At 42.5% G+C, this 14503-nt stretch overlaps 1 protein-coding gene across 2 annotated transcripts in view; it reads left to right on the top strand.

The window, feature by feature from the left end:
* The first annotated feature begins 2958 nt into the window (after positions 1-2958).
* The window catches only part of cntnap2b (contactin associated protein 2b), a 43213-nt gene continuing 31668 nt past the window's right edge, over positions 2959-14503 (top strand). Inside the window, exons 1-4 of one of the 2 annotated variants that reach the window (XM_085378750.1) lie at positions 2959-3040; positions 10980-11090; positions 11897-12090; positions 12623-12770. In XM_085378750.1, the coding sequence (XP_085234876.1) occupies positions 2959-3040; positions 10980-11090; positions 11897-12090; positions 12623-12770 (535 nt within the window). Of the gene's footprint in view, positions 3041-10973; positions 11091-11896; positions 12091-12622; positions 12771-14503 lie in introns of both variants that reach the window. The other variant, XM_085378749.1, reaches the window with a different exon arrangement.

The raw sequence follows: 14503 nt of genomic DNA, 5'->3' as shown, positions 1-14503 counted from the left end.
TCACAGATGATGATGATATCATTATTTAATGCATCACCTGACCTTTCTGCTAACTATACAGTAAATATACACCAATCAGGCATAACATTATCATCACCTGCCTTATATTGTGTTGGTCTCCCCCCAAAAAACAGCCCTGACCCGTTGATGCATGGACTCAGTTAGACCCAGCCACCAGGGGGATGGCTGTAGCTCAGGAGGTAAAGCAGGTCATCTACTAACCAGAGGATGGTGAGTCGATCCCAGCGTGCGTGCCAAATATCTTTGGGCAAGATACTAACTTCAAGTTAATCTCCAATGCAGTATGAATGTGAGAATACCTAGGAAAAAACTATGGAAAAAGGAGCTTGTATGAATGAGTGAATGAGGCATAAAGTGCTTTGAGTGCTCAGGTAGAGTAGTGCATATAAGAGCCGGTCCATTTACCATTTACCCCAGGGACGGGCCCAAGGTTTGCCAAAAGCATCACACTGCCTCTGCCAGCGTGCCTTCTTCCCATAGTGAATCCTGGTGCCAGTTGTTCCCAGGTAAGCGACATACACACACCTGGCCATCGATGCAGTGTAAAAAGCAATCCGACCAGACCGACTTCTTTCATTGCTCTGAGGTCCAGTTCTGATGCTCACTTTTACATTGTTGGTGCTTTTGGTGGTGGACAGAGGTCAACATAGTCAACCTGGTTGGTCTGGAGCAGCTCTGCAGTGCACGGTGTGCTGGGACACCTTTCTATAAGAACCAGCTTTAACTTTTTGGCAATTTGAGCTATAGTAGCTCGTTTGTTGGCTCAAACCACACAGGCCAGCCCTCGCTCCTCGCATGCATCAATGAGCCTTTACTGCCCATGGCCCTGTGACTGGTTCACCACGTTTCCTTCAGTGTGCCATCTTCAGGTGCCATGTTTTCTTTTCAGCAGGTCACAGCTGGGGAGACAATGGGAAGTGAAATTAAAGTGGTAACAAGCATTTTGTGAAGTGTTAGAGACACAAAAACTGTGAAATCCACCGAAAAAGGGGAATAAAAAGGAACATGAGGAACAGAGAAGGGGCTTTTCCTTCCCACTGTTGCTAAGCGCTTGTTTGAATGTAATCATTAGGTTTCTCTCTATAGCAACCTTAGATTAATATATAACCTTACTATGTAAAATACTTCAAGATGGCTTATGTTTGGATTTCACACTGAATAGAAACTGACTGACGGTGTGTTAGGAATGAAATGATTTAGCAAAGTTTTTTTTGTGATTTTTATATACACATTGGAACTTTGCTTATTAACTCTGTGTCATCAATTCAGCATCAATTCAGCACAATGATTGAGTTGAATATTGAGACTGACATGTTGAGCTGCAGAGGGAATTGCAAACATGCTTAAACTTCATAACTAGTTAAAGTCAGGGCGATATTTCTCTGTGCCAAGAGAGTCCGAACAGAATGTCCCGGACTTGGATAATAAGCAGAGAACAACAGGCTGAGAATTGCTATATAATATTAATATAGCGAGGTTAGGTTAGGGAGGTGTTTTTTCTTTGTCTATTTTTTTCCAAAAAAGGAGCAGATGCAGACGAGGTCAGACGAGGATGAAGTGCAGGAGAAGATCCACTCGCAGGATGGCACGACCGGCCACATCGTAGAAGAACACAGTCATAATCAGACTTGTTCTTGTTGTGGTATAAAAGTGTATTGCAGGGTCATCCTTTGTGTAGAGCAGACCGTTGATCCAGCGCTGAAACTTCAACTGCTGAAACAAATGAAATCTTTTAAAAGATAATCACTCTCCTGTTCTTCCTTAAAGAAACAAACACTAACAGAAGTGGGTTTAGTAACTATTTATGTTTAATTATTATTTATTTAATTATATATAAATAGTTACAATGTTAATAATGTTACATAAAAATAACTACATTACACCTGAAAATGTGTCATTTAGTTACATTGCCAAGGATTACAGTGTCTTAAAGTGTACCATCATTAAGCTCCGTCTAAATCTTGTTTTTGTGAGAGTAACCTGAGTGTAAATACTTTTTACACTGTTTTTTGTTTGTTTATTGATTTTGATCATGAAGTGAAGTCACCCAAAAATGCGCTTACATTGTAAAAAGGATTTCATGAAGTCCTGAAATTTGACTATAAGACAAAGAAGTTGTCATCATTCATTTATCCTTGAAGCCTCATTAAGAGCTGCTTTGTGATCATTTCTAAAGAATATTTCATTATGTTTATTTCTTTGCTCTTTACAGGAGCAGGGACACATCTGTGGTGTGAGCGCACTGTCTTTAGTATGCTATGGTGTAAACTGGCCTGTTTTTACTCCGAACCATTTCTATATATTAATTCAGGCCTTTTGTTTTTGTGTGTTTAATGTATCTTTTAGTCTGAATTTGTGGTGTGAGTCTGTCGTGGAGGCTGATTTCCATGTTTTTATGTTAAAAATAAACTGAAGATGATATTTTGTTCCAGGCCTTTCTGTGCTTTGTGCCACCTCTCTTGTGTTTTCCCTCCGGGACGCGTGCGGACCCTTCTGTTACCCCTCTGTCCCCCCTCCTTTCAAAGAACCCTGTATTGTTGTACATATCAGACCGTACCAAGTATTGTGGAGAGTGGGGGTGTATCGATTGCTCCTGCGGTGTATTGATTGCTCCTCCATCGCACTGTCTGACCACGCACCTGGAGCTCGAGGCCCGGCCCGCAGCACAGTCGCGTCCCGCTCACAGGCTGGTACCGGAGGGTGTCGTTTGAAGTCAGCTGGGGTGCCGCTGGGCAGATTGATGGGACAGGAGAGAAAGCAAAGACGTACACGACGCAGTGGGCGGACAACCATTGCTCCTGGCTGCTAATAAAGGAAAACCGCGTCTCGGCTGTGTGTCGCTGGAACAACAGACAGCCCAGCGGAGGGAACGCGGCACGGGATCCCGCCTGCACCTGCTTTGTTGTCTGTGCTCGTCTCGTTCACCGTGCGGATAACATGTTTCATCGGAGCGCTTTGTTACTGCTGCCCGTCTTTTGTAACATCATCAGCAACTCCAGCGCTGCATCCTCAGCATCCCGTAAGTAGGCTGTCGCGCGCGCGCGCGCGCGCACACACACACACGCACACACACACACACACACACACACACACACACACACACACACACACACACACTACCGTAGCAACCGAGGTTAATTTGGAAACATTCATTCATATGAAAATTACGCTCGTACCAATATTTCTGTCTAACGTGTAAAAGGATTGGGCTTCAGTAGAAATAGCAGCTCTGCGTGGAGACACACTCGTGTCTCGGTCCACCGTGGACTTCTAGACAGAATCTCAACAACACATCAGAATAATAGCATGACCAATACACACCATCTGTGACTGTGTAATATATCCATGCATGCTCCACAGATGGAGCTATAAATAGCAGGAGTCTCAGTGTAGCTTGTATTTATTTAGATCACAGCAGCTGTTCTGTTCATGGAGCTGCTGATGCAAAAGGTAAGAGCCCCAGCAGTCACATAGAGCCCTTCAACAGGAAGAGAGCTCCGACAGAATGAGGCTGAGGGAAGGGCAGCCATCTGCTGCGGCCGGTGACGGGAAAGGGAAAAGAGGAGCATCGGGAGACCCCCAAAGACCACACAGTATAAAGCAGGTAGAACTAATCACATGTATTAGGGACATATAAGCACATATGGAGGAGGGAAGAAAGGCATCATGAATGCACACAGGACAATAAAGAAAAAGTTGAGAAAACTCTAAATGCCAACATGATCCACGGGCTTTTTGACTTTTGTCTTGTTTTTGACTGGTTCTGGTAACTTGGATAATCTTATTAATCTGTTTAACGTATTCATGTGACGTAATCAGTCAAATGTTTGGTTTGGCACAGGTTTTTCAGCCAAACACTCTTCCTCATACAACCTTCCCATTTATCTACACTTGAGACCAGTAGCAGACCCAACCCAAAAACCATGGGCATCAGAGCTTTTTAAAATTTGACTCTGGATTTAATAAGGAGCCAATAAGAGTAACTGAATATGACAGAACTGTGATCTTTTATTGGGCTGTGACCAGAGCCCGTATTGATTTTGACACAGAAATTCTGATAACATGACGATAGTTACTCTGAAGTGGACACATGGAAGAAATGAACGGATGGATAATTTAGTATAAGGTACTGTGAGCAGCATATTTACCGAGGCTCCAGTTCTGCTGGAACTGAAGGGGGCAGCACATGCATGCAGCTGGTGGTGACGAAGAAGAATAAGGACCCAGCATACACACTGAAAACTACAGCTAGGCAGCGCTGCTCCAGCTCAGTGATAAGAAGGGCAGAGTCGGGTATGAAAGTTTGTTGCATTCAAAGTCAGTGACCAAAGGTTAACAACGGATAATATGCAACCAGTGCTATCATGCTTTTTATACTGGGAGAGAAAATGCTTCCAGTTTACCAGAGCACCTGAACGTCTGGCATCTGTTCAAAGAATTACAGGTTTCAATTCAACATCAAGCAGCCTCCAGTGTTGCCCTTCTGTTACTGTGAAAGACACACAAGTGTTCTCTGAGGCCATTGTAGAAATGCTTAAGCTAACATAACTGCTGTTTTAGCTCACAGTAGCATTAACAGGCTACAGCAGCCACGCTAACATCAGGCTGTGTCGTGTCCTCTCGTGGTCTATCACCACCGTGTCACTGATTTTAAAGACGATTGTGGTTACGTAGCTGGGACAGTCATTTTAATTTGCTATCAAAATGGGAATCACATAATTGTACTGGGACTGTTCCCACTACTAATCTTCTGGTATTGTGACGTCCCTGCTTTCTAGGCGTGTTTTTTAATTAAGTACATACAATAATTAACAAAGGTTTGCATCGAGTATGCTTTACAGCAGGACATTCTGTTTTTTGTTTTAAAAGATAATAAATAAGACACAGAGACAAAATAGAATAAAATAAATAAGTAAAAGCATAGACCCGGGGTGTCAAGCTCCTCGAGCGCCAGCATCCTGCTTGTTGTTGAGATATCCCTGCCCTACTGGCTGCTGATTACCTGGATCAGGTGTGCTTTGCCAATATGAAGCTTCAAGGGCAGGTTAGTTGGAAAACGAGCAGGACAGCGGCCCTCGAGGCCTGGAGTTCGACACCTGTGCTGTAGACAAACCAGTGAAGAGTAGCACTGATCGGTCCCTCAAGTCCAGTCGTGTTAGAAAATTCAGAGAGGGATCCACGTCCACTCAAACTCTGTTAATTTCCTCCGGACTGAATGGAGGATTTTTTGGGGAGTGCAGTATGATGACAGCTCGTTTATCCAGTGTTTCTGAGGCTCTGTTGATTTCCAGTTTTTAAGTGCACACTTTTTTGCTGCAGTCGATGTAAGCAACACAAAGTGTCTCCGACTAGGGTGCAGTGTTAGAGACGCAACATCTCCAAGTATCCAGAACTGAAATCCACACAGCTAGGGTTAGGGTCATTGTGATCACAGCGTTCCAGTAAGCCTGGAACTCCAAAGCATTTATGTTTGTTTTTATATGAGACATGTGAAATAATGTGACCTCTCATATAAGCTTTAAGTGCTTCTCATATGTTTGAATGTGAGGAGGTGTTTAGGTTTACCTCTGGATACACGTCTGGTTTAGTATTCATACAAGTAATAATTTTGAGGTCTTCTAGCAAATATCCTGTAAATCTCCACCCAGAAGGAGGAGAAAGAGGCTCAGGTTGGTGAAGCTTCAATTCCATTTTTATAGGACTGTGATCTGAAATGGTAGAGGAGTGTCTGTGAGGCCAAAGACATGTCAGTTCTTCAGTGAGTATTAGGAACAGTTGAATAAAATGAATATTCTCTGCTCAACATCACTTAGGCCCAATTCTGTCAGGCCCCGGGTCGGAGATATAGAAACTAGTTTTCCATGGAGCGATCCATTGACGGGTTCAATCACCGCCCAAACACTTTGGACTTTGCCTGCTGTATTAAACTATTAAAAAATTGTGGGTCATCTAAATGTGGGCCATACAAGGATACCAGTACTATTCTGTTCATGTCCATTACACAGTCTATCAAAATGAACCTGCCATGTTTGTCTTTCTCTGTTGAATTTAACATCTATGGTTTTTATTAATAAGCCACACCTTTAGCTTTGGATAACGAATAAAAAACATGGCCGACCCAGTCTCTGCACGATTTTAAATGTTCTCTATTAGTGAGGTGAGTTTTTTAAGATATGTTAATGCTTTCTTCTTTTTGATGGGGGAGTTACTCCCTCTACATCAAACACAGTCTAACCGTCCTGTTCAGTTTACACACTGCAAATGAATCTTTCCCTGGTTAGGAGAGCAGCTCAGAGTCTGACTAAGCCTGCGACTTGTTGCCAAATGTTTACGATTTCCAACACTTACAGAGTCAAACGTGGTACAGAGAGAGTGGAGAGGAAAAAAAAGAAAAAGCCATCCTGTAATCTCCCCATGACAAAAACGCGGGCAGGTAGGACTCCATCTCTAACCTTGAGCGCCTCAGCGGAGCGTTCAGAAGTACTGTCATAGCTTCATAAAGGAACAACCAAACCAGTTCACAGAAAATAGTACAAAGTAGCACGCATGATAACCAGTTGTTGCATATAACAAAACAGTGTTTAGACATTTAAGGTGCAGCTGATAGTTTCTCATTTCAACGTTTACATCATCATGTGTAACAGTGGTTTACTGTAGGCCTCTTCCACACTGGACAGGAAAGGTTCCACCTCAGATGGAGGAAAAACTTCATGTCAGAGCCACAGTTTGGTGGGATAGGTGCTGCTGTACTCAAGGTTCTTCTCTCAAAGTTTTTTCTTCACCTTGTTGAAAGTGATCATCTCGATGGTGTAGTGCAGGTAAAAGGAGGCTCGGCTAGTATCCAGGTACAGTCCCTTTGTCTCTGGCCGAGCGGAGCACTTTGTCCTCATCCCTGTAGTTGAGAAACTTAATAAGGATAAGCTGGACCCCATCCGCCGCTCTTCCCAAGCAGTGTGCTCTCTCTATGATGACCGTTGCTTGGAAGTGTTCCTCCCCATAAAGCCTGGGATGATGTAGCCAAATACATCATCACCCTCAGACTTCTCTGGGATATTAACAATCGTAACATTAGCTCTCCTGCTCTGTGCGTTGGCCAGGTTGTCTTCATTAGCTCCATCGTGTCTGCTTTGCAAAGAACTGAAGTCGTGTTATCACCATAATACAGCTGTTTCTGTCCTGGATGCATTTTCCCCTGTACTCGCACTTTTGCATTTTTGCCCAACAAAAATAAAAGTAACGGCCACATCCATGCTGTAGACTGTTTCCCACCACCGTGAACTAAAATCATCTGATTGTAGTGCAAGTGCAGCTGGAACTGGTAAGTAGAATCGATACCACCAGACTAACGAGTCTGGTTCTCTACAAGAGTGCGCTCAGCTTGCTACCAGCTGGTTGTATTTTGGTTGGTAACATGTTACTTTATTTGGTATTTGTATAAATCAGGACATTCGCTGAGTGCAGATGTAATAGTTAAATGTGAATTTATGTCTAAGCAGACAGTAACACGTGATTTTTGATGACTTATCACAGTTTATTGGTGTTTTATCAGAAACTGATTGCCTGTAATTGCCAACTTTACCCCAGTTAATCACAAACTTGGAGCAGAAGTAGCAGCTTGACTCTGTATTATGGCAACAGTTATGTTGGCTTTCAGTCACAGTGTTTCTGTGATCGATAGTCTGATTTTGCAGCAAGAAAACTAACAGTTTAACTTAGAGGACGTAATCTGAAACTCAGCGTATTGAAAATGTAAAGAATACAATAATATTGTGTGGTGATAACACAGTACCGTGGGGTGTTTGCTGATTCTGACCTCTAATATGTTTCTTTGTACGTACATGCATTCCTAAATATATGTTTGTATCCGTTTGTCATTTCTGGCGCCAGTGAAACACTCCGACTGTTTCAGCCTTTATAATCATGTCAAAATAAATTGGCTGACGGCCTTTCAGCAAATATTTCTGTTGCTTTTTTTGGCTAATTTCCCCTACATGTTATTTTTAAAACTGTGTTTTAGGTCATTGCTGAGGTTGCTGGGTTTTCCTGCCTGTGCTCAAATAACTGTTGAAGTTCATGCATTTAGTTTTGTTTCCATTTGAAAAAAGTCAGCTGAGTCAACATCTTTGACCTTGTCAGCCGTGATTGGAGCATCGATGTTCATCACTTCACAACAGCTGGTTAAAAAGGATATGGTCAAAAGTTGGTGAAGAATGTTTGATCTAAAGTGAACCAAATGTCTGCCTTGATGACGTCGGTTGACAAATTGTGCTGATTCAAGGGGAAATGGCCCAGTACAGTCGTCTGGTTTCATTCTTTATCCCTCATGTAAAACTACAACAAAGCAGCAGTTTTGGTTTAGACTTCAGTTCAGTGCAGAAACAGAAAAAACATCAGAAATCATTCACAGTTTTCTTGCATTTGCATATTAAAAATGATGATGAAGAACAAAAGCATGGATGGAGGTTGTTCAGTGGTCGGGTGAACAGCAGTAGGGCTGCTCGATTATGGCAAAAATGATGATCACGATTATTTTCACTGAAATTGAGATCTCGATTCTTTGGCGATATTTATTTAACAATAACAATGTATTGAATAATGACTTTAAAGATTGTCAAAAAATAATATAAAATAGTGCAAATACTGATAACAGTGCAAATGTTTGCAATATAAGAAATGAAAAATGTAAACATCTATGTTTAGTGAACTTTGCAGTGTTGCTCTGTGCTGCAGCTACGACACTGTAGCAAAGTTTACACACGGTGTCCACTTGATCCACGTCTGACTGAACCCATAATGTTTCCACACCACTGAAGGTTTTTTACCTCTTTTCAACCAACAGCAGTCACTCTCCTCTCCAAATAACTTCTGCTTAGCTTTCCGAGCTTCCCTCGGGTCCTCTTAATCAGCAGTCCCCAACCCCCGGGCCTCGGACCGGTACCGGTCCGTGAGTCGTTTGGTACCGGGCCGCGAGAGTTGAGGCTCAGGTGTGAAATGTATAGTTTTCAGGGTTTTTATCGGTTTTCAGCGTTATTTTGTTATCGTTTTTATCGTTTACTCGGTTTTCCTGGGTCTTTCCACGTGTGTTATGAATACATTTTCTTTTTTTCGGTACCGGTACTAGTTTTATTTTGTTGTATTTATCCGCGACACCTTAAAGGCCGGTCCGTGAAAATATTGTCGGGCATAAACCGGTCCGTGGCACAAAAAAGGTTGGGGACCGCTGCTCTTAATTGTTGTGACACGTGTTCGAAATGCAGAGAGGTGCGCTCGATTTGCCAAACGGAGCAGCGCGAGAGTAAAGCACGAGGGAGGGGCTAATAATCGGCTCAGTCATTTTTAATGATCGTTGAAAGCCCAGATCGTAATCGAGATTAAAATTCGATTAATTGAGCAGCCCTAAACTGCAGGCAGGTCAGCTTCCAGAAGCAGCAGCGCTGTCATCACACGGGAAACTAAATTAGAGCCTAGATCAACTCTGCACCACTCAGTTTATTTTTCGATGTGATTAAAAAAGCAGTTAGACTGGATTTGTAGGAATATCATCATTGTGGTTTTGCAGCAGGAGCTCAGACGTACTGCTGTCAGAAAGATCAGGTGGAGACGCTGATTTCAGGTCGTCTGCTGACGACGTCGTGTTTGTCTCCTTTCTTTATGCTGCTGAATGCATGCGAGGCTTGTTTTGTAATGCATATGAGCAAGCTCATCACTATGCTCAGCACCTGTCTCCCTCTTTCTCTCTCACACACACGTGTTATACATCGGTTATGTTGCTGTGCTGAGTGTTTCTGCTCTCTTCCTCTGATAGCAGATAGTGTGTAGTTTCAGCAGATAATAATAATAATAATACATTTTATTTAAATAGCGCCTTTCAAAGCACCCAAGGACACTGTACAACAGATAAAAACTGGAAATATACACAATGATAAAAATAGAAGATAAAAGTTAAAACATACAGAAATTTAAGAATAGGCAATTTTAAACAAATGAGTTTTGAGGGTGGACTTAAAAAGAGAGAATGAGCTAATATTTCTGAGGTCCGGGGGTAGGGAATTCCAAAGTCGAGGGGCAGAGCAACTAAAGGCCCTCCCTCCCATTGTGATCAGACGAGCAGAGGGAACAGAGAGAGAAAGAGAAGATGAAGATCTGAGGCAGCGGGATGGGAGCTTCATCTGTAATAAGTCAGAGAGGTACGGTGGAGAGAGAGAGTGAATAGCCTTGAATGTATACAGAATTATTTTAAAATGGATGCGAAATTTGACCGGGAGCCAGTGAAGTTGCTTCAGGATTGGGGAGATGTGGTGGGTAGAAGAAGTCCTAGTAATAATACGGGCAGCAGAGTTCTGGACACGTTGGAGCTTGGAACTCTAAACTCTCTAAACTCTAATCAGAGAATCTCAGACGCAGTCATTAAACATCTTTTTGTTGTTACCGTGTCATCACACCCAGTTTCATCAGTTTCCATCCAAATGTTCACAGAGCTGAGATCAGCAGCATCAGCCTCACACTCCTCCTAACCTCCCAGTGTCAGTTATACAGATGAGTTAATGTCGGTGATGTCGTGTTAACCTTGGCTCGAACAAACGAGTGGGTTCAGTCAGCTTTCAATTGTTTGATAAACAGACGAGAACATTGGTTCTTTGTACAAGTGGAACAAAATGTCCAAATGATGGATTTTGGTGTTTGTCTGCTGGGTATTAAGACACATCAATCAGTTCTCATTAGAGTGTAAAATAATGTCCTCAAAGCCAACTTTGTTATCAACATGAAGAGCGGATTACGTGGAGTTATGAATATTTACCTGAAAACGCAGGTGAGCAGCTGTAAACGACTGCTGTGAGTTCGTGCTGCTGTTTTCGTGTCTTGGATGAGGATGCGATGTAGAAGTGCAGCACACGGTAAAACGTTGGCCTGTTGGTAGCATTGAAGGAAACATCTGTGGGCTTCTGTTTCAGGTTCAGGGAAGTGTGAGGACAGCTTGGCCACTCCTCTTCCTTACAGCTCCTTCACCGGGTCGTCTCTATACAGCCGAGGAAACGGAGCCGGTTATGCCAAACTCAGCCGGAAACAAGGTATGCCTCGGGAATCTTGAGGATGAGGTTGTTTGTATTTCTGGGTTGTGGAGGGGTTAATATTAAACCGGTTTCTGGGTCCATTCATGGCTGCATTTCCACAGCTTTGGTGTTAAATGTCAGCTTCTGTTAAGGCTCTAGCTCACAGTGCCGACATGTATTGTATAATTGTGACTAAATAATTATGTCGAAGAAGAAAGCGGTTTGCAGACTCCTGCTGAGATGCAGCTCGGACCCTCAGCTGAACATGTTTATTGAACTTTGACTTGGACTCAACATCAACATAAAGTGTTGATCTTGTCATAAACGAACACTGAACACTGAACAAGCTGTTCTAATGCTCAGTAACGTCTCAGGTATCAACGTTTTTCTTTTTTATGTGACTGTAAACATAACCATGATTCGTGGGTTTACTGGTTCCCATGTGAAGTTTTACCTCACCTGACTATAAACATCTGGCTGCCTGTAGAGCATATGTAAATGTTAACAGTATAAAATAATAATGACCATTTAATTTAAGAGATGATTAGATTAGACATGAATGAGAATTGATATATTTATTCTTTAGATACATCATCTGTGGGCATTTTTTCACTGTTTTTAAAAATCACATTTGGCATGTGAGCTCATGTGTGCAGTGTTTTTGGCTTAAAGTTCGTGTGGGCAAAGCCTCAGAATAATTCTCCAGATAAAGTAGTGCAGACACTGAAGACGATTAGGCTCTAAATGTCGTTTTTTCTTCATCTACTCACTTTTTTCTCTGACATCTTTAACCCTTCCCAAACTTACAACATCCCAAAATCTAGGTTCTGGAGGGTGGTCGCCATTGGATACAGACCGTTACCCGTGGCTACAAGTAGACCTTGGTTCTAAGAAGCAGGTGGTTGCCATAGCAACACAGGGTTGCTATAGTAGCTCTGATTGGACCACAAAGTATCGGCTACTTTACAGTGACACACAGAAAAACTGGAGACCTTATCTACAGGATGGAAACATTTGGGTAAGGAAATCAGTCGGACCGACTTATCGACACAAATATCATTTCAAGTCGACGCTGATGTTAAAATATTCCACCTGTCAGGGTTTAGGAAGACTAAACCCTGACAGGTGGAATATTTTAAATTTAGATCTGTGGCACGGTGCTATTACTGAAACTATTACTCCTCTTCCTTCTAGTCTTCTTCTTTTGCTCCTCGTTCTCACACTGTAACGTAAGCCTGTGTTTAATGTTGCAGTGTGAGTCAGTTTCACAGGTGTGGACCTGTGGTGCGTATTTGCTCCGTTTAGAGTCTCCAGTATTTATGGATTAATGGGTACTAACCATGTTATTATCAGGACAAAACCTCCGATTTGACTTCTGTTTTTTTTAAATGTAACACCAAATCACATCAACAGCTGCCTGAAGGTGTTTTTCACTTTTCTAATTAACCAATGAAAAAAAAACATGTGGTTTAATGTTATTTGATTCATTTTCTAATGAATAAAAACTACATTTAGATCTGATTTTCTCTTTAAAACAAATGTTGTTTCAGACATTTGAAGGGAATGTGAACAGCGAGGGTGTAGTTCGCCACGAGCTGCAGTATGCCATCCTGGCTCGCTACATCCGTTTCATCCCAGTGGACTGGAGCAGGGCGGGTCGCATCGGGGTGCGCCTGGAGCTGTATGGCTGCTCATACTGTAAGTGCAAGCTGAAGATACCTGATTGAAACACCATGCATGTGATGTGGATGTAGATTTACAGTACATGACCTGTGGGCACCTGCGTCTGGCCACTACAGGATAGGCAGTTCTTGAAAACTGGAAAGTACAAGTTCATCCTTTGTTGGACAAATATACACTTCTTGCAGTTGTGCCTCTGTACAGCACGACAGTGGATTTAAAACCCAATGAGGATTTTAATACCTGGATGAAAATCCTTTGCAGGAGTCAGACTGCATGGACATCGCTGTGGACCAAAGATGTTCTGGTGCTGCTGACCGGTGCACCACACAGTTTGCCAAGTTTTTGCATCTGTCTGAACTATTTAGATCTTTTGCACCGCACACAAAGGCTAAAATAAACTGAAGGTTTGGTACCAAAATAGACGATATAGACAAGTCAGTGAAACGCAGTCAGATTAACAGGTAGCAGCAGAAAGCTTGTTTAAACAGAAAGGTTTTTACTGCTTTTTAAAAGAATCACCAGACGTGGTGGTAGACGGTCCTCGTTACTCTGCAGCCGTGTTCAGGGAACAACCAACAAACTCTGTGAGCGCAGACAACCAGCAGCAGCGTGTAAGACGCTGGGATAAATAATCTGGGGCCATTTAGTGCTCTGTATGTTAAAACGAGAATTTTTAACTAATTCTAAAATCTATTAGAAGCCAATGTAAAGAATATAAAACAGGAGTAATGTGAGCATGTTTGCTGGAACGTGTCAGTAGTCTGGCTGCGGCATTTTGTTTGGCTTGGAGGCAGAAAGAGACGATTTGCAGATCGTTAGATGAAGGAACCTTTAAATACAAGCGCGTCCATGCTCACAGGTGTACACACCGGTGCTCACACACTTTCTCCCCTTTCTCTTCCCCAGTCAAGTCTGTCCCGTATTTAGCAAGTGATAATAAAATAAAATAAACAATAGGGCTGGGATGGTCCATTTGGTAAAGTAAATCCGTTGGGCATCTTTCTTCACCTTTAGACAATAATTCTGATGCAAAAGAACCAAACGGGACAGGCAGAAAAAAAAAGAGAGGATTTGTCCAAGCTGGTGAACAGATTTTACATGTGGGTTAAGGCCCAGAGAAGAATCCAGTATTATTTCGAATGTTTGGCTCAGCAGGAGGACAGAAAAGCAGAATGTGGTTGAGGAGGAGCTGTGATCATGGTCTCAGCCTTGTTCATGTTTAAAACAAGGATATTTCTATACAAAACAATGTCACGTGTACAGATGTGTGATCTAAAAACACGAGGACTTACATGTTAGCTTTAATCTTCCGGTTTAACAGCAGTCCTTCCCTTTAAATCTACGCTCTCTTCTTCCTCTCCTGTCTTTCTCATCTTTCTCCATCTCTGAGTGAAGTTCGCTCTCTTTCTTTTCTTTCCATGTGAGATGCAGCAGTTGGACTTTCAGCTGCAAACTGTTGTTCTAACTGCAGATTGTAGATAGTTAAGTTTAGGATTTTTTTGGATCTCTCAGTCATGCAAGTGTAGCTGAGAGTAAGTTGATGTAAGAGGCTTTGCTCATCAGATCAGCTTCTCAGGCCACAAATGATGATTGCATGCTACTGGCACATTACGCTCAGCTGCAAAGTCTGTGCAGTAACAGGTTCTGTGACACACAACAAGCTCACACTGCAAGCAGAAAACCATCTCTGTGCAGAAGAAGTTGCACTTGGTGGAAAGTGTCCCCAGTACATTTGTTAAGGGCGAGAT

Source organism: Diplotaxodon limnothrissa, linkage group LG18 (assembly GCF_057381915.1).
Source record: "Diplotaxodon limnothrissa isolate DT_005_m linkage group LG18, D_limnothrissa_male_GT1.1, whole genome shotgun sequence".
NCBI classification, from domain to species: domain Eukaryota; kingdom Metazoa; phylum Chordata; class Actinopteri; order Cichliformes; family Cichlidae; genus Diplotaxodon; species Diplotaxodon limnothrissa.
Note: the sequence above shows the minus strand (reverse complement) of the source record. Positions and strands in the feature narration are given on the sequence as shown.